The sequence below is a fragment of the Salvia hispanica genome, chromosome 5, assembly GCF_029641045.1.
Source record: "Salvia hispanica isolate PSC_SH4W2 chromosome 5, Shi_PSC_v1, whole genome shotgun sequence".
NCBI classification, from domain to species: Eukaryota; Viridiplantae; Streptophyta; class Magnoliopsida; order Lamiales; family Lamiaceae; genus Salvia; species Salvia hispanica.
The window spans coordinates 41,018,164-41,043,146 of NC_142696.1; the positions used below are offsets into that span (position 1 = coordinate 41,018,164).

Below are 24,983 nucleotides of genomic sequence, written 5' to 3' on the forward strand. Positions count from 1 at the left end.
CCCATGATTGCACTCGCTTTAAATTAAAAATATGAAGATATATATGTGCAATTATTAATATTATCCACACTTGTACAGTTGTAACTAAAAATAAAACTTGCGCTTTCAATTATGTCACTATACGCATGTCTAAAATTGATAAATTATCTAAACATGTTTATTGCACTCACATGTTAAATAACACGTGAACATGATTATGATTTATGCCGTTTGATTAATTTATTTTTTATTAAGCAAACCAGGAGGTTTTAAGTTAAATTACATTTAAATATGTCAATGTATTACACTATTTTGTGTTTTGCACATAGTTCTTTCATATTTGATATGATCTCAAATTCTTCAAAGTTGTTGCAAACAAACATCATTTTAAATCACAAGACAAAGATTTCATTTGGTGTTAAGTGTATCATTGTTGGACCAACAGCAATAAAAGCCCTAAGGAAAAAGAGTTTTTCAAAGAAGGTTAATCAATTACTACTACTATGCATGATGGCAACTCATTCACTAATTATAAATTTAAACATTTAAATTGAGTTAAGATCCCACCTCAACCTTTTAAGTCAAGTACATAACATGGATTTTGTGTAGTGATGGTCATCTTTCCAAATCGGTTTCACCAATTTGTATAGGAAAATGATTTACCTAATTAAGCATCAAATACGAGACAAACACACAGATGTAACATACATACCCTCACATTTGTCATACTATATATAGAGAGGGATTGCACATCATTTATGGGCACCTAAAACTTGAGCAACAAAAACGTAAAAATTCTCCTCATAATATCTATTTCCACTTGATTTCTCTTATTCTCAAAAAATTATGATTAGTAGTGTTGGTTGAAATAAGTCATTCGGCTCCTTAAATTGAATATAAAATTAAGAGATGGTTATCTCCACACTTCCCGTATACGCGGGCCGAAATAATCACCGGACTTCGACACGTAAAACAAAAAACACATTATCAACTTACCCTTTGGAATAATTAAATTTATAAATCCAGTATCACACAATTGGTGTGAGATGGATGATAGAAATCTCAATAATTGGAATAATCAAATTTATAATTTATAAAATTACTTTAAAATCAAATGTCTCATTTATTCTCTAACTTCGAGTATAGGAATAAAATTAATAAATCAATTTTTAATTTGTAAATAATATATAAAATTGATTATTGCAACCATAATTTCTAAAATAAAAGAGGAACACAAATGATGATATGGACAGCACGTCATCAGTACGCACAATAGATGTTCACATTACTCATCGATGCATACATTAATTAAGGGAAGTCCATGCTGATCAATTCTTATCAATATAATTATAATATTGTGAGAAACTGATTCATAGGGCAAGAATGTAAAAATGTTCCTTTTCGTGTTAGTTAGTAGGTTGGTGACAGTTTAAATCCGTGAAGAGAGACCATATCCATTCAAAACCAATTCCAAAAATCAAAATTATTTTCCTACAACACAATATTATTTTCTGTGGTTTTTTATTTATGCATCCCCCTAAGTTTCTGCACGTGAAATCCCAATAATTTCTCATGCAAAAGTGGGGTCGTCAGCCAACTCCTCCTTTTGTTGTCATGCCAAACTCCAACTCCTAAGAATCTCTTCTCCCTCTAAACCATTTCTTTCTCCCCATTTTCCTTAATTTCACTCTCCACATTTTCACTCTTCTCTTATCTCTCCCAGGGAACAAAACAATGGTGCTTCTCCTCATTCTCGTTGCCTTCAGTTGCTTCAGCGGGGTCTTCAGTCTCGCTCAGAAGGAGCTTCTCTCGCTCAAACGCCTCACAACGACGCCTGCCCCTGCCCGATTCTCGCATACACCAAGTGAGTATTAACTGTATATATGCAAGAAAACATGCCTGCATGACTTTGCATCTTTTATCTTTTGTTTAGGAATCTCAGTTAAGGTAGTTGAAGATAAGGTTATCTAATATGTTTATCTTTTCCTTTCTCTACAATAGTACTATGTGTGTGATTTCAAGAATCAGAGTAATAGGCTTCAAAATATAGACTAAAACTAAGGTTAAATTCTCTTCTGTAATGAACAGAGGATGGTGCAACCATATTAGAAATGAAGCACATCAAACACCTACAAAAAGGGCTGACTCTTGATGTGGTTCGAGTCGAATCCATACAATCCCGAATCAAGAACGTCGTCTCTGGTCACGTAGAATCATCACAAGCCCGTGTTCCTATCAGTTCGGGCATCCAGCTTCAGACACTAAACTACATTGTCATAGTAACATTAGGCATTCGGAACTTAACTGTGATCATGGACACAGGAAGTGACCTCTCTTGGGTGCAATGCCAGCCCTGTAGGCTGTGCTACACTCAGCCGGAGCCCCTCTTCAACCCGTTGGTGTCTCCCTCGTACAGATCGGTGCAGTGCAACTCGCAGCCCTGCCATACTCTGCAGTCCAACACAGGAAACTCAGGGTTATGTGGGAACAATGCACCTAAGTGCAACTATGCAGTAACATATGGCGATGGATCATATACCCGGGGGGAGTTAGGCAGAGACCGGCTCACTCTTGGAGCGACTCCAGTCGAGAATTTCGTGTTTGGTTGTGGAAGAAACAACAGGGGTTTATTTGGTGCAGCTTCTGGCCTGTTGGGACTAGGCAGGAATGATCTCTCACTCATTTCTCAAACTAGTGATGTATTTGGAGGAGTTTTCTCCTACTGTTTGCCTGATTCGGATTCTGGAACTTCGGGCTCGCTAATACTAGGAAACGATACATTAGTTTTCCAGAACACAACACCTGTTTCTTACACGAGGCTCATTCCAAATCCTCAGCTGTACAGCTTCTACATTCTGAACATGACAGGAGCTAGTGTGGGAGGGGTGCCTCTGCAGTCCCCAAGTTTTGGGGGAAACGGGGTCTTGATCGACTCAGGGACCGTGATCACGAGGCTGCCCCCATCTGTCTACACATCTGTGAAGGCTGAGTTCTTGAGACAGTTCACTGGGTACCCCTCAGCACCGAGCTTTTCAATTCTCGACACCTGCTTCAACCTGTCAGCATATGAGGAGGTCAACATACCTACACTTAAGATGCAGTTCGAAGGAGATGCAGAGATGAGTGTGGATGTAACCGGGATGTTTTACTTTGCTAAGAGGGACGCGTCTCAGGTGTGCTTGGCGCTTGCAAGCCTCGCCTATGAAGACCAGATTGGGATCATAGGAAACTATCAGCAGAGGAACACGAGAGTCGTATATGATACCAAGCAGATGCAAGTGGGATTTGCGAAGGAAGTTTGCAGTTTCAGTTAAGACACAGAAATGAGTGATGATTTGTAAGTGTGATTCAGAAAATTCATTGGCAAAGCCAAATGAATATGAACACATACAGAAAGGTTTGATTTCCTAGATTTGATTCAGCAATTTGAATTTGTTGTATGAGTGGTATAGAATATTGATTTAGTCTTATTTTTTGTGTTTAATGTCCAAATACAATACTCCCACACAAGGTATGATAAATCAAGAACTTCTATGTATATATCGTGGTGGAAAAACATCATGTGGATGTGTTTTGTATAATTCATCATGTATAGCATCTACTAGACAATACGAAGATCATCTTCTGCTAAGAAGCCCTACTGAAATATCACAAAGTAACCCCAGAAAACAAGAACAGGAAACTACATCAGCTACAAACAAATAAAACAAAAAATTATTGTCTAAGCACTGATGTGATGTCATATTATGACAAGAAAATAAACATTATTCAGCAGAAAGTTTGCTAGAAAAGAGGGAACCTCATATGAACACAGGGAATTTCGTGGGACCCGCCTCCTTGACGTCTTGAACCTCGAGCTTTTCCTAATCTTAGGAAAAGAATCCTGCTGGAGAGATATAAAAGAAACTAGGCAAAAAATGAAGATGGGATATTCTCAAACTTGATCTTTCATCCAGACCACATAAACTCCACAGAAATAGACAAATGTAGTAATATATTAATCATATAACTACATCGGTTACTGACAAACAAAAGGACAAAAGGGAATTGTTTCTGCATGTTCACCAGAATCACCACAAATGAGGTTATATTTTTCAAGGGGAATCTCTGAATTCTTGAATTCTTTAAGGCCTGTAAAGCATGTCTCGATGTTAGACCCTCTGACGTCTCACTGACATGTTGCCTATTCTTTAAATGAAAACCAAAGTTATCTGACAAAATTCACAGAAGGCGAAGGTTAAAGGAACTGCTACGACAGGTGAAATTTAAGCAGATGATATTTGCAGCCACCATTCTCCAGCTGGTGTATCTATCCTCTTATGAGGAGTATTTGACTAGAGAAAAGTGCATTCGATTAACCATGGATCGATCTATTTCTTCTGCAATACAAATGGAATAAAGATCAACACAAGTGAAAAACAAGGGATAAATCTAACTGAGTGTCAGCTTCAATACTAACATGAGTCTGATGAGCTATGATCAGTCCTAATGCCGTGAACGAACCTACATGATCAAATTGGCAAGAGCAAGGCGAAGAATTTGCCTTCTATGCCAGAGGGCCAGAGCTTCCACGAGAAGAGGTATCAATTTAAAACATCCAATCACATGACTGACAGCTGCACCAAATGCGACTACATAATCCGGAAACACAACTATCAAGTTATACGTAAAACCAATATCACGTCCAGCATTCCTGAAGCAACATACAGCAACTGTGCCAACAGAAGCACTCCGTGGAAAGAGAGCCTACTGCACCAACAGCTGCTGATTTTGATCCAACTGCCTCCAGCAATTGGGAAAGATTGAGCTTACGCTTCAACTAGTATAATAATCCAATTACACAAATGATATTGCCTGTGCGTATTTTGAGAATGAGTAAGTATCAGTTTGAGAATTTTGCAGATGTCGTGACTCCAGATTAAAAAGTTGAAGAGCAAAGAAGTGCCTGTTAAATAAAAGGATCATTTGGTGCATTGGTAGACCAATAAAACATATTATTGGTACATGTATAAACATGGCCTCCAAACAACAGGGGATCTGAGAGCTATCCACATGCCTCGACCAGCATCCTGAAACTTCTGACTAATCCATTCAGAAATGCATTTTAAATGTTAGCTCCCACAAGCAATAAACCTAAATGACCTTCGTAATTGTTTCTTACTCACTTATAAGAAACTTCTCATCACGGGGTCCTGCATTATGATTCCCACGACAATCACAATTGTAGCTGGAATGCTAAGGTCCTAAAGACCCCTAAAGCAACCTGTGAGGAAAGAATTAAATAATCGGCACAAAAAGCAAATTAACATAAGAAGTTGGGTAAATGAGCAATAGCTTGAAGCAGGAAGCTAGAAAGTAAAGTTTTCAAATCACCGTTACGTTTCTCATATCTACAACAATGAGGCAGAAATATGCAGTGCTATTGCTAATAGCAACTACGTATCCTATTTAAGGGACTAGTATGATTCCAACTAACTGCCCACCAAACAGCACAATCTGCATAAACTCTGCATCTCTCCAGCAAGAGAAGGATGAGCGATGAGCCATTCTATTATCAGTAACACATGCACTGATTCGGTTATACCCTTAATTATTACTCCCCATCAAAGAGTGTGGCTATAACAACACACAAAAATCTCACGAATAGAGTGCTCTTCCCAGAAGAGGAAGCTCTTCAGAATTTTGAGTTGGGTACTTCTAAATACATCTCCAGATTTCTCTATCCACCGGAATTGATTCAAAAAATGGGGAAACGTATTTCAGAACAAAGGGTGTGCCTTGAGAAACATTGGGGTGCACCGTGCACATAGAAGCATCTTTTGAATATCTCATCTCATATATAGTAGACATACTAATTTAAAAGACTTTCACTTTATAGAATATATCTTCATCAAGATTGATCATTGAAGACAAAAAAAACTTTGAACTTTATGTACCTTGATAACACAGTCCAGTAAAGGTACACAAACCCATTTTAATTTTCATCAAAAATAGTTATCTTATATCCCTCATCAGTACTCTGAATGAAGCTCTCCATAAACTGTGCGCACTTGATAAAACGTGTTCTCTATGTCTTTTAATTGATAGGTTGTCACTAAACAACTACGTGATAACCTAGGGCACACAACTCTTAGCTACATGAGCCCTAATCCCCAAGAAGCTCATCACAAGTTGCATGCTATCAGCTTAAAACTAAACAAACTAGATGTCCATAACATGATATGCATGAAGCCACCTGAGAAATGATTCTCATTTTGAACTGATAACTATGGCTAAGACCTCAGTACTATTTCAAGAAAATATCTTATAATAATATCTTTTCCACCCCTCACCCTCCACGTCCGAGAAAAACCTACAGTGACTCATTTTTCACACTTCTATGGATGAGAAAGTCCTTATTGTGCTACATATCAAACAAATTACATCATCAAATAGCTCAATCTTCAAAGCACAAACTTCACTGTGCACGATAACGACCCCATAAGTAGCACAATACTTCCAAGTCAAAACTTAATCAAGAGAACGTGATCTAATACTAACAGTCAGGCGTAACAAATAAAGCAAGCAACATAATAAAATCAAGGAAACGGTTGTGCGAAAACACGTTGCATCAATTCATCCACATATCGAGACCAAACATCTCTCTACGACCACACACTCACCAGCACATACGAAATACAACAATATCCGTGAGAAGGGCCCAGAGAGACTTGAAAATCTAAGGCATCATAATTCATATGCATGGAGGGGTAGACCTGAGCTTTAGAGGGCTGCAATTTCTGCTCACCTTTCATGTTTTATTGCGTGCCCACGTTCCTCAACGCTAAACCCAATCCATTGATTGATTCCGTACACGATCACCACCCCCAAACCGAAGCTGCAGTGCAGCTCCTCGCTGAAGAGAAAGGGCTTGGAATTCGGCCAGACATTCCAATTTTCGCGCCTTTTTCTTTCTCCACTCCCTCGCCCTTAAAATATTTTAATATAGTAAAAAAAGGTTTAAATTTACATATTTCATATACAAAATTTATTTTGTGCCAGTACAAATTAATGCATTCAGTCTAGTCTCATTACTTCTTATTCACTCTTATCATATCATAAAATGTTAAAAACATAATAGTACTATATACTGTAATAATCATTTAGACAAAATTTCTTTTTAATAATAACTGATACTTTCAAATTATTCCTGATTCCAACTATTCCTTCCGTTCGTGAAATATTATCTACTTTTATTATTTTGGTTCGTTGGTGAAAAATTGTCCACATTACTTTTTTCTATTTTTGGTAAGTGGAAACTTTCCACTAATTTTTTACACTCAAATTATATTTCAACTCGCTTTTCTTCCCATTTTTTGAAATATGCACCGAGTCAAACTTGAATAATATTTCATAGATGAAGAAATGATGAATAAATTTACCATTATCTAACTAAATGCAACCAAACTATGCAATAAAATCACCGTGTACTATCTTCTTATTGAATTTGATTAAAAAAAACAAGTAGGGAGCAAATAAAGAACAGAAGAGGCGTATGAAGCAAATGAAAAGAAAAAGTAACAGTGTTAGAAGGGATTTAACGGAATGTATCAATTTAGATAATTGAGTAAACTTTTTGTACAAAATATGTAAACTTAAAACTTTTTGTACTAAATTAAAACATTGGTGAAAACATTTTGTATGTACTCCATGTAATTACCCCGCATTTGTGCCCGTTCTATATGACTAATTACCCCGCATTACGTGCCACATGGCAGCATGAGATTGAAAGTACGTTGCAACTTTAAAATTAGTTACTACTCCTATTTTTTAAGCACATCCCTTATATATATTCGCAACCAGTACACTGATGTCATTTGTCATCGTAATCAACTTAGGCTCTGATGTCGAAGAACAACATCACTTCATGCCCTATGTTTAGCATATTAATCCGGAGTGGGATCCTCTGCTCTGTTATTTAGCACAACAGTTCATGTTGTCTCTAATACAATATTAAAATATTATATAAATATTTAATTTATTTTATATTATTTACTTGAACTTTTTTATATGTTATGTCTAACAGCAGGGGCTGTTGTGCTAAATAGCACAGCAGAGGATCCCCACCCTATTAATCCAGTCAGTCAGTCACGCAAATTCCAGAAGAAATTATGGAAGAAATCTTGTCGATGCTCCCCGTGCAACCCCTCATGAAACTCAAAACTGTATGAAAATCATGGGACAATCTCATCTCAAAATCTCGCTTCTCGAAGCTTTACCTCTAACGATCTATAGACGCCAACCGCACCAGCATCGTCTAGTTAAGCAACTATTAGAAAACTATGTAAATTTAAAGTAGGATAGTATGAAAGATTGACGTGTATTATTGATATTAAGATGATTTTTATTGTAAAATTGTTGATTTAAGATAAACACGAAAGTAAGGGATAGAATATTTCACATAGGCGCAATGAATTTTGTAACATAAAATGTTTTATGTTACAATTCATACAAAATTAACACAACCCACAGTCCCACACATCCATCTAATATGATTTTGACCCCTACATATTGGTTGGAAGAGAAACATACTTAGCAATTGAGTTGCTTTTAACGTAATATTATAGTATTAGTATTTGTAAAATTTTAGTATTAGTACTATATTTTCATTTTCTCTCGTTCACAATCACCCAAGTTTCATTAGTTCATTTCTATACAAACTTTTGAATGGACAATCCATGTCAATATAATGTTTAGTAGTACTAGCATATAGTTATTTATATATATAGATTTTCTTTTATACCATTTCACAATTGAGATTAATGTCCTTAATAATAAAATGAAATAGTGATACTAATTGGTAAAAAGGCCACATCAAAACAGTGCCCTTGCTTTTGTTTTTCCCGAATGTTTGGTTATGATTAATAAGTTTTAAATTTAATTACAACTAATTAGATTTCAATATCAAAATTAATAGCCCTAAATCTCTAATAAAGTCCCAATACATCTTTTAGTAAGGAATTCGCATTAATTAACTTTAACTAATGCTTGCGGAGGTCGGCACAGCTGAGTTTTTGCTTTGTTAAAACATTTAATTGCAATCGAAAAAATTTAATACGAAGCTTGAGGTAGAAATGTGACATTTATAAGGGTAAAAATTCATAAACACCATAGCCGGTCATCATCTTGGTACCAAAAATTTAAATTTTTGATTCCCATTTATTAGTTAAATTTTTGGTACCCATTTATTAGATTTTAGTGACTTACTAATTTTGACACAAAACTATAATTTCGATGCTTTTTTGAGAACCTTTCCTCCATATATATTTTTTTTCGTAAGGAAGGAGGGAGTAATTTATACTATATATTTAATGTCCTTTATCAAATAATTAAAATTGATCACTATAAATAAACGAATTAAATGAGATGTAGTACATCCATAACCAAAATAATTAAATAAAAGGGTGCCTAACCAATTAAAAATAAAAAGATCCGTAACGGTATCTTGCGTATAAATTGCGGCCTATAAAATAGAGAGAAGGTCAGAAAAGTATGGATCAGAAATTGCAGCTGAGAATTAAATTTTGAACTGAAATTGTGGACGTTTTACTAGAAGCCATATTAATTGTTTCCAAAAATTAAATAATTACAGTAAAATAGGGAAAGCCCACACCAATCTTGACTACCAGTCTACGACTGATTCTGTAAAGCACTTTCACACACATATAAATATAGCCCACAACAAGTGAAACACTTGATACAAAATCTCACTCAACATAAACTCAGCCGCCGTCGCCGCCGGCTGTTTATTCCTCCGCCCAAATCCCTCATTTTCCGACCCTCATTCACTCCATTTCCTCTTCTTCCTCATTGGTGGTCCCCCTTCTAATTAATTAAACTCTAGTTTCATTTCATGGCGCGGTCTTCAAAACAAAAGAATCGGCCAGTCGCCGCCGCCGCCGCCAATTCCGACAATGACCGCCACGAGGGCAAGCGGAAGCGAAAAAGTGCACCTAGGGAGTCTCCACAACAACGTAGCTCGATCCACCGAGGCGTGACGAGGTCATTTTTTTGAATTATTACCATTCGTTTTGGTGAAATTCAAACTCGTGACGTGTCAAAATGAGACGATTATAGCAGTATTTAATGGGATTGTTTGTAGTAGTATACTTTTGGAAAGTAATTAAGTACTCCATAACATTATAATTTTGTGCATGTTTAATTTTGTAATTGAGGAATAGGAGTAGTATTTATGTTTTAATCTTAATTTTTGGAATAATGTATTTATAATTGTGAAATGACGAATTCAGGCACCGGTGGACAGGCCGTTTTGAAGCTCATTTATGGGATAAGGATTGCTGGAATGAGTCACAAAACAAAAAAGGAAGACAAGGTTTCTCAATAGTCGTTTTCATTAATCCCTATTTTACAAAATTAAATCTTTTATTCTGATATTACTAATATAGAACAAAATCATTAAATAGAGGATGTGAAATATAATCTTTGCTATAATGCTTTCAACTTGATTGTGCGAAAAATAATTACTACTGTTAATATCAAATTATGACACTATTGTCTACTCAATGCTTACTAATATTGTTCTCTCTTTTTTGCCCCTTGCTAATTTGGTGGTCTACTTTGATGGTGATGGATGTGGGGATGCTATTAAAATGCAGTATATTTAGGTATGTATTTCCTGTTTCCACTCTATGCCATATTAAAGTGAATAAAAAATATATATTGATATAGTTTATTTTGTGATGATGTGGCATTTGTTTTTGTAACCATTGGCTCTATCCAATACACCTTATCCAATATCTTTAAATATATTTTTTCTTATATTTATGAAATTATTTTAGGGGCCTATAATGACGAGGAAGCAGCAGCTCGTGCCTACGACTTGGCTGCCCTGAAATATTGGGGTCAAGACACCACATTAAACTTTCCAGTATGTATAAATTCATAAGGCAGAATCCATTTAATATAATAATTGAATTAATAATGTTCATATTAATGTTTATATAATTAATTTTTTATTTGTGTAGCTACCCACATATCAAAATGAGCTTAAAGAAATGGAGGCACAGTCAAAGGAAGAATATATTTGTTCATTGAGAAGGTATTACTGGTCTCTAATTATTACTCCACTATAATTATAATGTTCTCTTTTATTTAAAATGATTGTATATATCATAACTTGTTTATCTTTTTTGAAATGAAATGGCAGAAAAAGTAGTGGTTTTTCTCGTGGTGTATCAAAATACCGAGGCGTAGCAAGGTACGTACTATTAATTAGAACAATTTATTATGATTTGGTTCGTATAAAGTATTACTAGTACTATTTAGTACCCCAAAAATATGTGTGCCTAATTCAATAAAAAGGAACATTTTTCTTAATACTAACAATATGTTTAGCAAGATCTTGCGTCTGGTATTTTTATTGTGATAATTTTTTATACTCATTCCACTGGCATTTTATTATAAACCAATAATATACGAGTATAAAAGTATTACTCATCTTTTACTAATTTTTTTTCTCACTTCTTTTATAAAGTCAAACAATTTCTTAAAAACCGCACCGATCAAAATTGAAATATTTATTGGCGGACGGAAAGAGTGCTATGGATGCTTGGGTATGTTTGGAAATTCATGTACATGAATAAAATTTAATGCTCCCTATTGAATTATAGCTCTTATATATATTACCGTTCTATTTTTCTATTACATTACATGTATTGTTCACTTTCTTTAATATTTTTCATGTGTATATTATGATGTTATTTAATAAAAATTGGTGTGATAGTCTATATTTGTAGTATAATTTGGTGATAATGAAACATGAAATATAAGACAACCATAAAATATTACTCCCTCCGTCTCACAAAGATTGTTTTATTTTTCCATTTCGATCTGTCCCATAAAGTTTGTCTCATTTCACTTTGACCATTTTTGGTAGTGAACCTCATATTCCACTGGCTCTTTCCTACTCACATTTTATTATAAAACTAATATGTAAAAGTAGGACCCATATTCCACTAACTTTTTCAATTCACTTTCCATTACATTTCTTAAAACCCGTGCTCAGTCAAAGTGAGACAATCTTCGTGGGGAAGAGGGATTATACTCTAAAACTTACTATGCAATAAACTATATGTGTGCAAGTCTTCAAAATCTTATTATAATTTTATCTTAATCCCTTAGACATACCGAACCCTATATACTTTTAATTTAATCTAATTTAATATTTTTTGTGTATCAAATTAAATTTATTGCATTCTTTTTGTAGATAATAAATTTTGAATTAGATATTGTGTGTGGACAGGCATCATCATAATGGAAGATGGGAAGCTCGTATTGGCAGGGTGTTTGGCAACAAGTACCTATACCTTGGTACATATGGTAGGCCAATATACTTCCATATAATTTAATTTAATTACTAGTACTACTACTTATCGCATGCATTAAGTAGCCTAACTATTTAATTCTCCAACCATTTTATTTTGAATGGAGGAAAATCGTCCAATAAGTTGGTGTGTGTTGATGAGCAAACCTTAGACTTCGAGTTATTGTTTTATTCATAATTTAGCTAAGAAAGTAGTTTGCACAATAACAAATCATCATCATCTTAGGTTACCTACATAACTACATTAATAGCCAATTATAAATGTCCCTATATAATAGGAAGCTAAACCTTTTAAAAATAACCGCATATTAGTTTTTTTTTCTTTTTCTTTTTCTTTGTTTATACTCCATGATACGCACATTTAATGATGGTGTAATAAATAGACAATTAGTACTAAAAGCAAACAAATGTGGTTGGCTAGAAAGCATAAATTATCAACTCTCAACTACTATAGGTCTGCAGACATAATTTCTCCCTTTCCCACCGAAATTCTCATGCAAATTAAATTCTTGAATTCAATATTAACCAACCACCCGAATTTCCAAAAATACCCTCACATTTTCCTCATTCCAAATTATTTTTATGTAGCCACTCAAGAAGAGGCAGCAGCTGCATATGACATGGCAGCAATAAAATACCGTGGAAATAATGCAGTTACCAATTTTGACCTCAGCCGTTACATTAGTTGTAACATGGATGAGAATAGCCCTGTAGCCGGGGAAGCTTCCCCGACTGAGGCTGAGGTCGCCATGTCTCCCCCGCTACCCATCGGGGGTGAAGCCGGTGAGGCGTTAGAGCTTCTTTTGCATTCCACCAAGTTCGAAGATACGATGGAGCCAAATCCACCACGTAGTAGCTTCCCAGATGACATACAAACTTCCTTTGATATTCAAGATTTGAGCACCTATGCTGATGAGCACGACAATACATTTGGTGACTATGACTTTTTGTCGATGTTTCAGTGTGAGCTCGATGAGTCAACGTGATCTTTTACATATTTTACTATTCTTTTCATATATTTTTACCTAATCATTGATGATGATATCAATGTACATTATTTGCCCTGAGATGATCAAGAAAGAGAGAAAAGGGATGATAAATGAATAAGGTGAGGTTTTAATTTATTTTGGTTTTTGATTTTTGATTTTTGATTTTTGATTTTCTATACTTAGGTGATTTGAGTATTTGTAAACTCTATCTCAATTTTTAGATGGAGATTGGAATGTTTTAAGACTATTTGGCTATTCATATGTAACATGGACTTATATATATAGATTCATGTTGTTTTATTCTATAACAAATTATAATGTTCCTGTCCTTCTCATATTCTAAATTTTAATAATTTTATTTATTAGTGACTTGTATCAAGCAGTGAAGTATATTCCTCGTAAATCAGTAAGAACTAGAGATTGATACTTATGAATTCTGTATTCTGGAATGTGTGTTAGGATCTTAAGATAATTTGTTTGTGTTAATATACAAAAGTAGTCACAAAAATAACTCATAGTAATACTTATTTAGCCTATGCTAGTGAAAAATGAGTTGGGCTCTTTTAGATGACTTTCACATATTTTTTTCACTTAGTACCTATGGTACATTTTCCTTTGTTATTAGAATTGATGGTAGGTATATATTTATTGAAATACAGTGAAGTAGTATATAGAATTAAAACGTGTAAACATAGTGGCTGTTCGGTTCATGAAACAAAATTGTCTTGAGATGCAGTATAAGATACACTAAAATAGACTTTGGCTAGGATTAAATTAGTCTTATGCATGGTTGTAGAGTAGGGTGGAGAGGAGAATAATGAGGAGAGGGAGATGGACAAATTAGTAGGAGGGGGTGAGGTGAGATGGTTAGTCATGAGATTAAGTGAAAAGGAGTCCATTCAAATGGGCCGAAACAGGCCCAAATCTACAATTGTTAGCTAAAGCTTAGCTGAAAATGTGAATGGAGAAGATAAAAGTTATTTTGGGAACCGAACAGGCACGCAGTGTATTGTCATCTAACATCTAAATAGGTGTATTAAGTATTCCATTAATGGCAAATAGCAATGGCAATGGGCTTCCAATTGTCCCGAAAAAATTGATTCAACAAAAAGTTATTTGTTAAAGTAGATCAATTATCGGGTCGGGTAGAACCCGCATCGAACCGAAAAATGATCCGGATATGGTTGAGAGGAACGAGTGGCTCACTTGTTGATCCCCCAAACCAGAAAATCCAATCCAACCATGGCTTTTCCACACTCTTCCAACATCAGCCATGGCTACCACGCTCTCTCTATCTAGTTCCTCATTTCTGAAATCCACTTCAAGAAGCAGCTCCAGCTCCAGCTTCAGACTTAGAGCTTCTCTGTCGACGTCCCCGTCATCCATGGCCGCCACGACGGAGAAGGTGATCCCCGCCGTCATAGTGGGCGGTGGCCGCGTAGGGAGAGCCCTGCAAGACATGGGCGGCGGCGATGATGTTCTAGTTAAGAGAGGGGAGCCTGTGCCTCTGGATTTCGCCGGTCCGATTTTGGTTTGCACCCGCAATGATGACCTAGATGCGGTGCTTGAATCCACTCCAAAATCGAGATGGAGCGGTATGATTCGTGGATTTTGTAATTTAGTTTGTTTCTGACTTTTGATTAATGTTGATTGATGCTTATGAAATTGAAAGTGATTGAGCTTGTGAGTGTGCTTAACTTGTTGCAATGCCGCCATTGTTGTTGAAACTAGGTCTGCAGCAGCATTATATTATGCATAATACATGTATATATATGTACATTTTGTGTTATTTATAAACTAGGGATTTTGATTTTGCATTGGTTATTTGGCAATTGTTTTCACCAGTCAGGGAGAACAAGATATCACTGCAAGTTTCTGTCAGTATTTTGTACATTTTGATTCCATATACAGTTTGCAGAAAATTGAAATCTTTCAGGCCCTTATTGTATAGAATCTGAGTGCAAAACATGTAGAAAGATTGGCCAAACGCGTATAATTTGCTTACCTAGCTTGCTTATGCTAGAGTGGGTTCTATATTTTCAGTTACAACTAGTTCACTCGTGATTATACAGCTACAGTCTACTCTAGGATATGGATATGGCCATAGTTGCAAAAGATTTGTGGTTGTGTCTCTGTTTATAATGCTATCTGCAATGCTCATCAGTTGATGGTGATGATTCTTAACAATGTAGCAGACTTGGTGTTTTTCCAGAACGGAATGCTGGAGCCGTGGTTTGAAACTAAAGGCCTTGGAGATGCTGATCAAGTTCTGGCATATTTTGCTGTGTCAAAGCTGGGTGAGCCTCCTGTGGACGGGATAACTGACACTAATCCAGAGGGATTAACTGCTGCGTATGGGAAGTGGGCTTCTGCTGTTGCTGGGAGATTGCGTGCTGGGGGCCTATCTTGCAAGGTAAGAGCTGAGGGGCTTGATGATTTGGTAATGTTTGATATGGTTTTGGATGGTGTGATGGTAGTCAGTACATTGTTATTGATTCAGTTCTTTTCTTGAAAAAATCTTTTAGGTGCTTGAAAAAGAGACTTTCCAGAAACAAATGCTTGAGAAACTTATATGGATATGTGCTTTCATGCTTGTTGGAGCCCGTCATCCTGGAGCAACAGTAGGTGCTGTGGAGAACGAATATCGTTCTGAGGTAGAAAAAGAACATTCTCTAGAATAGGAAGAAATGGCATTCTGCTATTGTTTGTCCTTATGCTCACTTTTAGTCAATAGTAATTACTGAAAGAAAAACACGAAGGTGTATGCTAATCCAGAGGCTATCATCACAATTCACATGCAGGTATCAGCCCTTATAGGTGAACTCGCTGCAGCTGCAGCCTCGGAGAAGGGTTTGGTCTTTGAGGGTGCGATTGAGGAGAGGCTATGCGCTTACTCACGGGCAGTTGCTCACTTCCCTACAGCGGTCAAAGAGGTACCAATGCGAATTCCTCTTCGGATGCTTTGATTGTTGTTATATTTTTGAGCTCAAAATTTGATTATGGAGTTATTTCTGCAGTTCAAATGGAGGAATGGATGGTTCTATTCTCTCACAGAGAAGGCAATCGCTCAAGGCAAACAGGATCCATGTCCCTTACACACTTCCTGGCTCAAAGAACTCAAGATAGTTTAGTTAGAGTTTTTTTTTTTTTTTTTTTTAATGGTATAAGTACATTTTATCATTTTGTGTAAAAATGGGACTTCAAGTTGTTACATGCGTACCTTAAATTCCATATCGCCTACTATATCTCTAGACATTACTAATTATTGTTGTTGATGTTTGTGACCTTTCGATTTAGATATACTGATATACATGATACATCCTGCACTGAAATTCAATATCGATTGAGATTATATTAAGCACATAATTTGGGGTGTTCTCCCATGAGGAATGTTTGGAATTACATCTCGAACCATCGGAGGGCTATAACTTTGCCAAGCCAACTTTCAACTGAATTACTTGGTTATCGGATGTCTATCGATGAGATTCATTATGTAAGAGGATAACCCAAGCAATGAACTTAGTCGAGTGTTATCTAAAACTAAGCTAGATATTAAAGAAAATTTAATGATATTATTTTGACACCTCTTCTAAAAAATCATCAATGAACTTAGGTGGTCAAATTTGTGAAATGTTTATAGTAACAAATGTCTATTCGGAAATAAAGAAACGAAGCATGGAGACCTTATACCTAACTTAACTGCAATTTAAATATTTTCCCGCCACAGCCAAACAATATAAAGCATCTTCGCCGAGATACAGCTGTAAAAACCGCCACAACTCCACATTCATCTCTCTCTCTCTGAACCTAAATAATCCCCTCTTTCGACCAAACCCTTGAATCAAGTTCCAATGGCGGATAGTCCGATCCCAAAGCTCCAAACCTGCGTGGAGATCAAGTCGATTCCACCAACCTCATTTGCGAGAATGTCGACTGAACTCAGCACGGAAGAGTTGCTCAAGGAGCACCGAATTCCATTCCCCTTTTTCAGGCGGATTTCCGAGAGAAAGGAGAGCACATGGATCATCTCTCTGTTCGTCATCCTGCATTTGATCGCTTTTGTCACAACCATGGCTGTGAATGATTGTTGGGGAAATTCTCACGGTCAGTGTGCCTTCAAGCAACTCGGTAGGTTCTCGTTTCAGCCGCTGTCGGAGAACCCCCTGCTCGGCCCCTCGGCCTCTACGTGAGTTTCTACTGTTTGAGTTTTTGATTAACTTTTTAATTGAATGGAAAATGTAGTGGATCGAGTTTATTTAGGGTTTTTAGAGGAGATTTCTCTCTGTTTATTCTGAGCTCCTTTTTGCACGAATTGATATTCAGAGTAGGTTGAATTGCTGTATATCTGCATAATGTGTAGGCTTGATGATATATTGTTGAAAATGAAGCTACTTAATCGATAGATGTTTCTCAATTTCCTCAAATTTAGTTTTATGATTGAATTTTTAGATTAATGAGTTAGGGTTTATGCTTCAATCCATGATATACAGAGATTTGTATGTTTTATTCAAACATCTTTAGCGAATCAGCTAATTATAAAGGGCTTAACGCTAGTCCTGTGCTTCGTTGAAATTGGGATATGCTGTCTGGCAAGTTCAAATGGAAATTTTCCTCTGTTGATTGGTTTTTTTCAGATTAATGTATCAATCCTGCTTTGATGAGATGTATAGACTTGTAGGCTTTGTTGAAACATTTTGAATGAATCAACCAAGTCCAGGGGTGGCTTATGCTTCCTATTTCATTTATTTGTTTTATGAAATTTGGATTGATCGTCTGATAAATTGATATATATGAAAAATAAGTCAATCTTTTGAAGGGTTAGAAATGCTTCTTTCCGTCTGAGTTTAAACATCTAAGGAATTCTTTCTCCCTGCCACAGGCTGGACACAATGGGGTCGCTTCGACTAAGGTATCTGGAAAATGATAAACAATTATGGCGTCTTTTCACAAGTCCATGTTTGCATGCAGGCGTTTTCCACCTTATCATCAGCCTCTCTAGCATGACTTTTGTTGGAATTCACTTGGAGCACGAGTTTGGTCCATGTAATTCTTTAGCCAAACTCATTCTATTATAATTTTGTTTTGATGCACTTACTCATTCACTTACACTCATTCTATCTTTGCAGTAAGGATTGGAGTTATCTACATACTTTCTGCTCTTACGGGTTCATTGCTAGCATCCCTATTTCTACAAGACAGGCCTTCAGTAGCTTCATCCGGGGCATTATTTGGATTGCTTGGTGCCACGCTATCTGGGCTTATCCAAAATTGGAAAGTTTACTCCAAAAAGGTTCTAGATGTTGCAATCCACTTTATTTATTTACTGATCGCATCTTAGCATAGACCAATGGCATCTCTTCGGTTAATGTGCAGTTTGCAACTCTCATTGCTTTTGCTACAATCTTATTGCTAAACATCATCCTTGGCCTGATGCCACTCATCAATAACTTTTCAAACATTGGAGGATTTATCTCCGGCTTCACTGCTGGTTTCATGCTCCTGTTTAAGCCTGAAGCAAGGAAACTGTACCAAAACAGAAGAGGCATTTTTGATTATGATGTCAAGAGTTCCATCAAACTTGAGAGGAAGTTGGACAGGCGAACTTCAAGGATTGTTTCTCTTATTGTCCTCAGCCTTCTGTGAGTCCATGCTCTTCTTTCTGCTTTATATCTGTACCATCTTCGGGTGAAATCTTATCATATTTCTCCTCTCCATGCAGAGTTGCAGGAAGTGTTGTGGCCCTTCTTCAACACGTGAATTTGAACGAATACTGTGCCTGGTGCAAGTACTTGGATTGTATCCCCTCTAAATGGTGGAGCTGCAGTGACCAAACAATGGAATGCCAGGTATCTATACATCCACGGATAGTAGTATCAAGGCTGTTTTCTTATAACATGAAAAATGCAGAATTTTTTTTTTCTTATTGGAGTATGCCAGCATTTTAAACTTCATAGAACAGCAAGTGATATAAAGATTCTTGTTTTGTGCACGTTGCAGGCAATGGTAAGTGCAGCACAGTTGACTCTGACTTGCTCCATCAATGGCAAGTATAGGGTGCTTCCCTATGCTAATGTTTCACATGCTAGGATTGAAGACCTCTGCAACCTCCTGTGCTCTTAGAAGATCGCTTTTCTCTCTACAGATACACGGGTGCATGAACACAACACAATGATGTGCAAGCACAGAACCAAAATTATCTTGCCAAGTAGCATTCTTCTGCGTAGCTACATGACAGTCGTTGTAATGTGTACTATATTGATGCCTGCTGGTATTTCTGCTCTGTAGCTCAGATACTCCACTTACCCTGTTTTCTGCTACATGACACTAGTTGAATTCTGGAAATTTTGAGGTGGAAACGTTCCAATGTGAAGTTTTAGCATGGTTCCAGTCGTTTGTTGCATACAATTTAAATAAAATGATATGTTAGTATATTTGGCTGCTGACGAATAACGGTCGTTGCTCTGTGATTTATTGACATTTGGATGACGGATGTTGTGTTAGGTAAGATATATAATGATGATTTTATGACTTAGGATTAGGGAATCCTTATTAGAAGACTTGGATAACTTAGAATCGTATAAAATACTTTCAGATCAAGTATTTTGAGTGCACAAAATCTATGATCGGATAAGACTAAGTTTCCTTAGATGATTGTTCATTCTCTGATCTGTATTTAATCAAAAATCAGCCTAAACCGTTGACAATTAACTGCCAAGGCAGTTAATTGACTAAAACTGATTCCAAACTGTTAATAACTGTTTAAAAACTGTTAAAACAGTTAATTCAAACACTAAAATAAGATAGAACAAGCTTCTAATGAAGCAGCCGAATTGTTTAGAAATTAAAGTGATAAACACTAAAATTCCAACATTCTTCCTTAGAATTAAAGTGCTAATACACTAAAATTCCAACATTCCTCCCCTATTTTAGTGGATTTATAAGCATGATCAAATCAAAAGAACAGAAAACAAAAATTATGCATAAATGAAAATATCACAAGGATTGAATTTCCATTTTAGTATATCAATGTACAAACATTCTAATTATAAGAGTGGTCTAAGACTTGAACTCTTACAATTCCTTTGAATATCAGTCTTAATATACACATAATTATCAAACAATTAATCTAAACCTGACACCTTTATAACAAGTCTAGTGTCCATATCCTTCAACAAACATTTATAAAACTAAGTCCAGAGCTTTATTGGAACAACTTGGATTCCATGTTTGTATAGGTAGCTTTTCATCTTGTTCTGTCAAAACAATTTGCCAAAAAAACTATTAAGAAGCAAAACTTCAACCTCCTTCAAACTGACAGATTATTACACATACCTTGGATGGTTTGAACATGTGTCTATCTCACATATTTAGGCTTTCCACATTGAATTTCACATCTAATATCAAATTAGAAGGAAATTGAGTATCCCAAACAGATAAGATTAGATGGACTTGAGCCCCACCCCTTTAGCAGATTTGATAACTAAATCTTTAGCCAAGCCTTTGGTTAGATGGTCTGCCAGATTTTGTTGTGTCCCAACAAATTCAACTGAAATGACCCCATGAGTGATCAGCTCCCTAACCATGCTATGTCTGACACCTAAATGTCTAGACTTCCCATTGTAAACTTGGCTATATACTTTAGCCAATGTTGCTGCACTGTCACACCTTATAGAGATAGGTGATATAGGCTTAGGCCATAAAGGAATTTCATAAACCAAATCCCTTAACCATTCTGCCTCCTTTCCAGCAGCGGCTAGTGCTACAAATTCTGACTCCATTGTAGAACTTGTGATGCAAGTTTGCTTCTTAGAAGCCCAAGAGATAGCTCCACCTCCTAGCAAGTAAATCCAACCACTAGTAGAGGAATGATCCTCTGGATTGGCTATCCAACTTGCATCAGAATATCCTTCTAAGATAGAAGGAAAATCTGAGTAACACAAACCATAGTTTATGGTTCCTTTGAGGTACTTAAGTAACCTCCTCACTGCTTGCCAGTGATGAATACTAGGACTATGTGTAAATCTACTTAATCTTCCCACAGCAAAAGCTATGTCAGGCCTAGTACTTATCATTGCATACATTAGGCAACCTATTACTTTAGAGTATTCCAATTGTGAAACTGTTTTTCCTCTATTAGGTAAGAGTTTTACATTAGGATCCATAGGTGTGCTAACTGAAGTACAGTTTCCATAATTGAACCTTTTCAACACTTTCTCAATGTAATGAGATTGTGTGATAGATATTCTGTTAGGAGCCTCTTTTATTATCCTAATTCCCAATATGACTTCAGCCTCACCTAAATCTTTCATTGAGAACTTAGATGATAGGAATTTCTTTGTCTCATCTATCTGGTCTTGACTAGTACCAAACAGAAGCATATCATCTACATAAAGGCAGATAATAATTCCTTTACCAAATTTATCAAACTTAGAATAAACACACTTATCAGCTTGATTCAATAGAAAACCATTTGATAAAACAATATCATCAAACTTTTGATGCCACTGTTTTGGTGCTTGTTTCAAGCCATATAATGATTTGATCAACTTGCACACCTTGTGTTCATTTCCTGGTAAAGAATATCCCTCAGGCTGCTTCATGTAGATTTCCTCATCCAAATCACCATTTAAAAAGGCTGTTTTAACATCCATTTGGTGTATAAGGAGTTTATGAATAGAAGTCATAGCTACTAGCAATCTAATAGTAGATATTCTAGCTACAGGAGCATAAGTATCAAAGTAGTCTATCCCCTCCTTTTGTCTAAATCCTTGAATGACAAGCCTAGCTTTAAACTTGTCTATAGACCCATCAACTTTCATCTTTCTTTTAAAGATCCATCTACACCCCAATGGTTTACAACCAGGGGGCAGATCAGTTAATTCCCAAGTGTTATTTTGGAGTATAGAATCCATTTCATCATCTATAGCCTCTTTCCAGAATGAGACATCTCTAGATGACATGGCTTCTTTGAAAGTCTTAGGATCCTCTTCAATTATAGAACAGTAGGGGTACTGGGATTGTAATTCATCCCTTGATCCTTCAATAAGATGGATTTGAAAGCCTTTATCTAGATTACTTTGATTTCTTGGCCTTACACTCCTTCTAACCCAATGTTGAGTTGAAGGTTCCTCTGATTGATTTTCAGAAATTACTAATCTATTTTTAGAATTAGAAAATAGATCCTTAGGCCTTGTGATAGATGTGAATCTATTTTCATCAAAGATTGCATCTCTTGACTCTATAACAGAGTTCACAGAGACAAATTTGTTAGGTTCTAAGACATAAAACCTATAAGCCTTTGAATGATTTGCATAACCAATGAAAATGCAATCAATTCCCTTTTCACCCAATGTCCTACGCTTGGGATCAGTGAGTTTAACTACTGCTCTGCAGCCCCACACTTTAAGATAGTTTAAGTTTGGAGGTTTTCCAAACCACAACTCATAAGGTGTAGCTTTACTTTTCTTATTTGGAACTCTATTTAATATATAGCAGGCAGTAATCATAGCTTCTCCCCAAAAACCTTCATTTAAACCAGAATATGATAACAAAGAGTTAACCATTTCTTTCAACACTCTGTTCTTTCTTTCAGAGATTCCATTCTGTTGTGGAGTATAAGGGGCTGTTATTTGGTGAATTATTCCCACTGATTCAAAATAACTAGGATCATAGTATTCACCTCCCCTATCAGATCTAAAAATCTTTATAAATTCACTCTTTTGTACCTCAACTTCTGTCTTATATACCTTGAATTTCTCTAAGGCTTCATCCTTAGAACTTAGCAAGTATACATAACAATATCTAGTTGAGTCATCAATAAAAGTAATAACATACTTCTTATTTCCAATTGATGGTGTTGAGTGAAAATCACAGATATCACTATGGATTAATTCCAGTAGTTTAGATTCTCTCACAACATTATTGAAAGGTTGCCTTGTGATCTTAGTTAACATACATGTTTTACATTTATCTTTGCTAACTGTAAAGGCATGGATTAAGCTACTTTTAGACATCTCAATTAGTCTTTTATAATGCACATGTCCTAACCTTTCATGCCACAAATCAGTAGTTGAAAGTTCATTAGAAGTCATCACATAAGCAGAATTATCAACAAAGCAAGATTCAATATTTAATCTTAACATACCATTGCATAAATAACCAAAACCAACAAATACACCATGTTTAGATAAAATATATTTATTAGCTTCAATAACTTGTTTATAACCTAAGTTATTAATTACAGTGCCACTCATTAGATTCTTTCTAATGGTGGGAACATACAATACATCTACTAAATCCAACTGTTTCCCAGAAGTAAAAGTTAGCCTAACATTTCCTATTCCTTCAATCGATTCACTAGAACCATTCCCCATTCTAATCACTGATCCATCAGTGATCTTCTGCAAGGATGTAAACCATCTCCTATCCTTGCAAACATGGTTTGTAGCTCCAGAATCCACCCACCAAGTGTACTCATCATCCTGTACATAGAATGAACTTGGTGTATCCGAGATATAGTTCTGAATAGAAATATTAGAATTGAATATTTTCATACCTTGAGGTACACTTGGATCCTTAGATCCACTTGGTCCAGATTTTGAACCACTTGTACTTGTACCAACCTTGAAAACTTTCTTTCCAGACCTACAATCTTTCTTGTAGTGGCCTGGTTTCCCACACTTCCAACAAACAAGTTTTTGTTTCTTATTCTCAGAGGACTCTTCTTGAAACATTTTCCTTTTCCCTTTAAACTTCTGTCCACCTTCCACCATATTAATGGAAGATAGTCCAGCCACACTCTTTTCCTTGTTCTTTTCCATCTCCTGAATCCTTAAGGATTCTTCAATTCTGAGATGAGAACCAAGTTGCACCAAGGAAAGTTCTTCCTTTTGATGCTTTAGAGTATGTTTGAAGTCTTTCCAAGAGGGAGGCAATTTATCAATAACACTAGAAACTGATATGGCTTCATCCATATGCATCTGGTGTTGTTGAAATTGTCCAAGAATCCTTAGTAATTCATTATATTGTTCCATCACAGGTCTAGAATCTAGCATCTTATAATTATTGAAATTACTAACCAAGAATTTCTTACTAGAAGCATCCTCTGCCATGTATTTAGATTCTAGAGAATCCCATAATTCTTTGGAGGATTCAACATTCTGATAAATATCAAAGAGTGAGTCAGTCATACCATTGAGAATATGCCCTCTGCACACATAGTCATCATTCTCCCATTTCAGCCTCCTTCTGGTTTGTTCCAGAGATTCATCTTCAGTCGGTTCTGGCATGGTAGTTGTGAGTACATGAACAACCTTCAGGGTGGTCAGCAAGAAGTGCATCTTCTTTCTCCATCTTCTGAAATCTACTCCTTCAAACTTCTCCAGTTTTGTGAAGTTTGCAGTCATCTCCCTCACTGAATTGGGTCCAGTCATCTTCAAACTACTTGATCTTTGTTAGGTAAGATATATAATGATGATTTTATGACTTAGGATTAGGGAATCCTTATTAGAAGACTTGGATAACTTAGAATCGTATAAAATACTTTCAGATCAAGTATTTTGAGTGCACAAAATCTATGATCGGATAAGACTAAGTTTCCTTAGATGATTGTTCATTCTCTGATCTGTATTTAA

General features: G+C 36.0%; 4 protein-coding genes, 1 long non-coding RNA gene and 1 pseudogene across 9 annotated transcripts; 4 read left to right on the forward strand and 2 right to left on the reverse strand.

Moving 5' to 3' along the window:
- Window positions 1-1,413: 1,413 nt before the first annotated feature.
- LOC125186252 (uncharacterized) lies at window positions 1,414-6,907 on the reverse strand. Of its 5 annotated transcripts, none has more exons than XR_016130830.1 (8): window positions 6,767-6,906; window positions 5,145-5,242; window positions 4,439-5,061; window positions 3,779-4,358; window positions 3,129-3,178; window positions 2,519-3,035; window positions 2,285-2,429; window positions 1,414-2,211 (listed from the first exon to the last, which is right to left on the reverse strand). It is a non-coding gene; the product is annotated as an uncharacterized LOC125186252 (long non-coding RNA). The 5 variants fall into 5 exon arrangements; XR_016130831.1 differs by having other exon boundaries at window positions 1,414-1,819; window positions 2,113-2,429; window positions 6,767-6,905; XR_016130828.1 differs by having other exon boundaries at window positions 1,414-2,429; window positions 4,439-5,057; window positions 6,767-6,907.
- On the forward strand, window positions 1,708-3,449 carry LOC125186251 (Eukaryotic aspartyl protease family protein). Its single transcript, XM_048082603.2, has 2 exons — window positions 1,708-1,843; window positions 2,068-3,449. Exons 1-2 carry the CDS (start codon window positions 1,714-1,716, stop codon window positions 3,291-3,293), a joined length of 1,356 nt encoding a protein of 451 aa, XP_047938560.2. The 5' UTR covers window positions 1,708-1,713; the 3' UTR covers window positions 3,294-3,449.
- Window positions 6,908-9,671: 2,764 nt separating the features above from the next.
- LOC125187672 (AP2-like ethylene-responsive transcription factor At1g16060) lies at window positions 9,672-13,678 on the forward strand. Its single transcript, XM_089058157.1, has 7 exons — window positions 9,672-10,020; window positions 10,269-10,351; window positions 10,818-10,906; window positions 11,004-11,077; window positions 11,186-11,236; window positions 12,281-12,357; window positions 12,950-13,678. Exons 1-7 carry the CDS (start codon window positions 9,872-9,874, stop codon window positions 13,345-13,347), a joined length of 921 nt encoding a protein of 306 aa, XP_088914283.1. The 5' UTR covers window positions 9,672-9,871; the 3' UTR covers window positions 13,348-13,678.
- Window positions 13,679-14,567: 889 nt separating this feature from the next.
- Window positions 14,568-16,612, forward strand: LOC125186891 (nuclear protein). Its single transcript, XM_048083375.2, has 5 exons — window positions 14,568-14,945; window positions 15,546-15,763; window positions 15,876-16,004; window positions 16,152-16,283; window positions 16,368-16,612. The coding sequence occupies exons 1-5, from the start codon at window positions 14,624-14,626 to the stop codon at window positions 16,479-16,481; spliced, it is 915 nt and encodes a 304-aa protein (XP_047939332.1). The 5' UTR covers window positions 14,568-14,623; the 3' UTR covers window positions 16,482-16,612.
- Window positions 16,613-17,139: 527 nt separating this feature from the next.
- KOM (Rhomboid-related intramembrane serine protease family protein) lies at window positions 17,140-19,721 on the forward strand. Its single transcript, XM_048083191.2, has 6 exons — window positions 17,140-17,536; window positions 18,230-18,393; window positions 18,477-18,640; window positions 18,724-18,989; window positions 19,070-19,196; window positions 19,348-19,721. Exons 1-6 carry the CDS (start codon window positions 17,202-17,204, stop codon window positions 19,468-19,470), a joined length of 1,179 nt encoding a protein of 392 aa, XP_047939148.1. The 5' UTR covers window positions 17,140-17,201; the 3' UTR covers window positions 19,471-19,721.
- An 828-nt stretch (window positions 19,722-20,549) lies between these two features.
- On the reverse strand, window positions 20,550-21,516 carry LOC148926844 (secreted RxLR effector protein 161 pseudogene; annotated as a pseudogene).
- Between the last annotated feature and the right edge of the window lie 3,467 nt (window positions 21,517-24,983).

Excerpts from the sequence above, each read along its gene's own strand:
- KOM (XM_048083191.2), top strand. The coding sequence starts at position 17,202 with ATGGCGGATAGTCCGATCCCAAAGCTCCAAACCTGCGTGGAGATCAAG. Across the intron at positions 18,394-18,476 it reads GGAGCACGAGTTTGGTCCAT|TAAGGATTGGAGTTATCTAC; the intron begins GTAATTCTTTAG and ends CTATCTTTGCAG. Across the intron at positions 18,641-18,723 it reads GGAAAGTTTACTCCAAAAAG|TTTGCAACTCTCATTGCTTT; the intron begins GTTCTAGATGTT and ends GTTAATGTGCAG.
- LOC125186891 (XM_048083375.2), top strand. The coding sequence starts at position 14,624 with ATGGCTACCACGCTCTCTCTATCTAGTTCCTCATTTCTGAAATCCACT. Across the intron at positions 16,005-16,151 it reads AGAACGAATATCGTTCTGAG|GTATCAGCCCTTATAGGTGA; the intron begins GTAGAAAAAGAA and ends ATTCACATGCAG. Across the intron at positions 16,284-16,367 it reads TCCCTACAGCGGTCAAAGAG|TTCAAATGGAGGAATGGATG; the intron begins GTACCAATGCGA and ends TTATTTCTGCAG.
- LOC125187672 (XM_089058157.1), top strand. The coding sequence starts at position 9,872 with ATGGCGCGGTCTTCAAAACAAAAGAATCGGCCAGTCGCCGCCGCCGCC. Across the intron at positions 10,021-10,268 it reads ATCCACCGAGGCGTGACGAG|GCACCGGTGGACAGGCCGTT; the intron begins GTCATTTTTTTG and ends TGACGAATTCAG. Across the intron at positions 10,907-11,003 it reads ACACCACATTAAACTTTCCA|CTACCCACATATCAAAATGA; the intron begins GTATGTATAAAT and ends TTATTTGTGTAG.
- LOC125186251 (XM_048082603.2), top strand. The coding sequence starts at position 1,714 with ATGGTGCTTCTCCTCATTCTCGTTGCCTTCAGTTGCTTCAGCGGGGTC. Across the intron at positions 1,844-2,067 it reads CCGATTCTCGCATACACCAA|AGGATGGTGCAACCATATTA; the intron begins GTGAGTATTAAC and ends TGTAATGAACAG.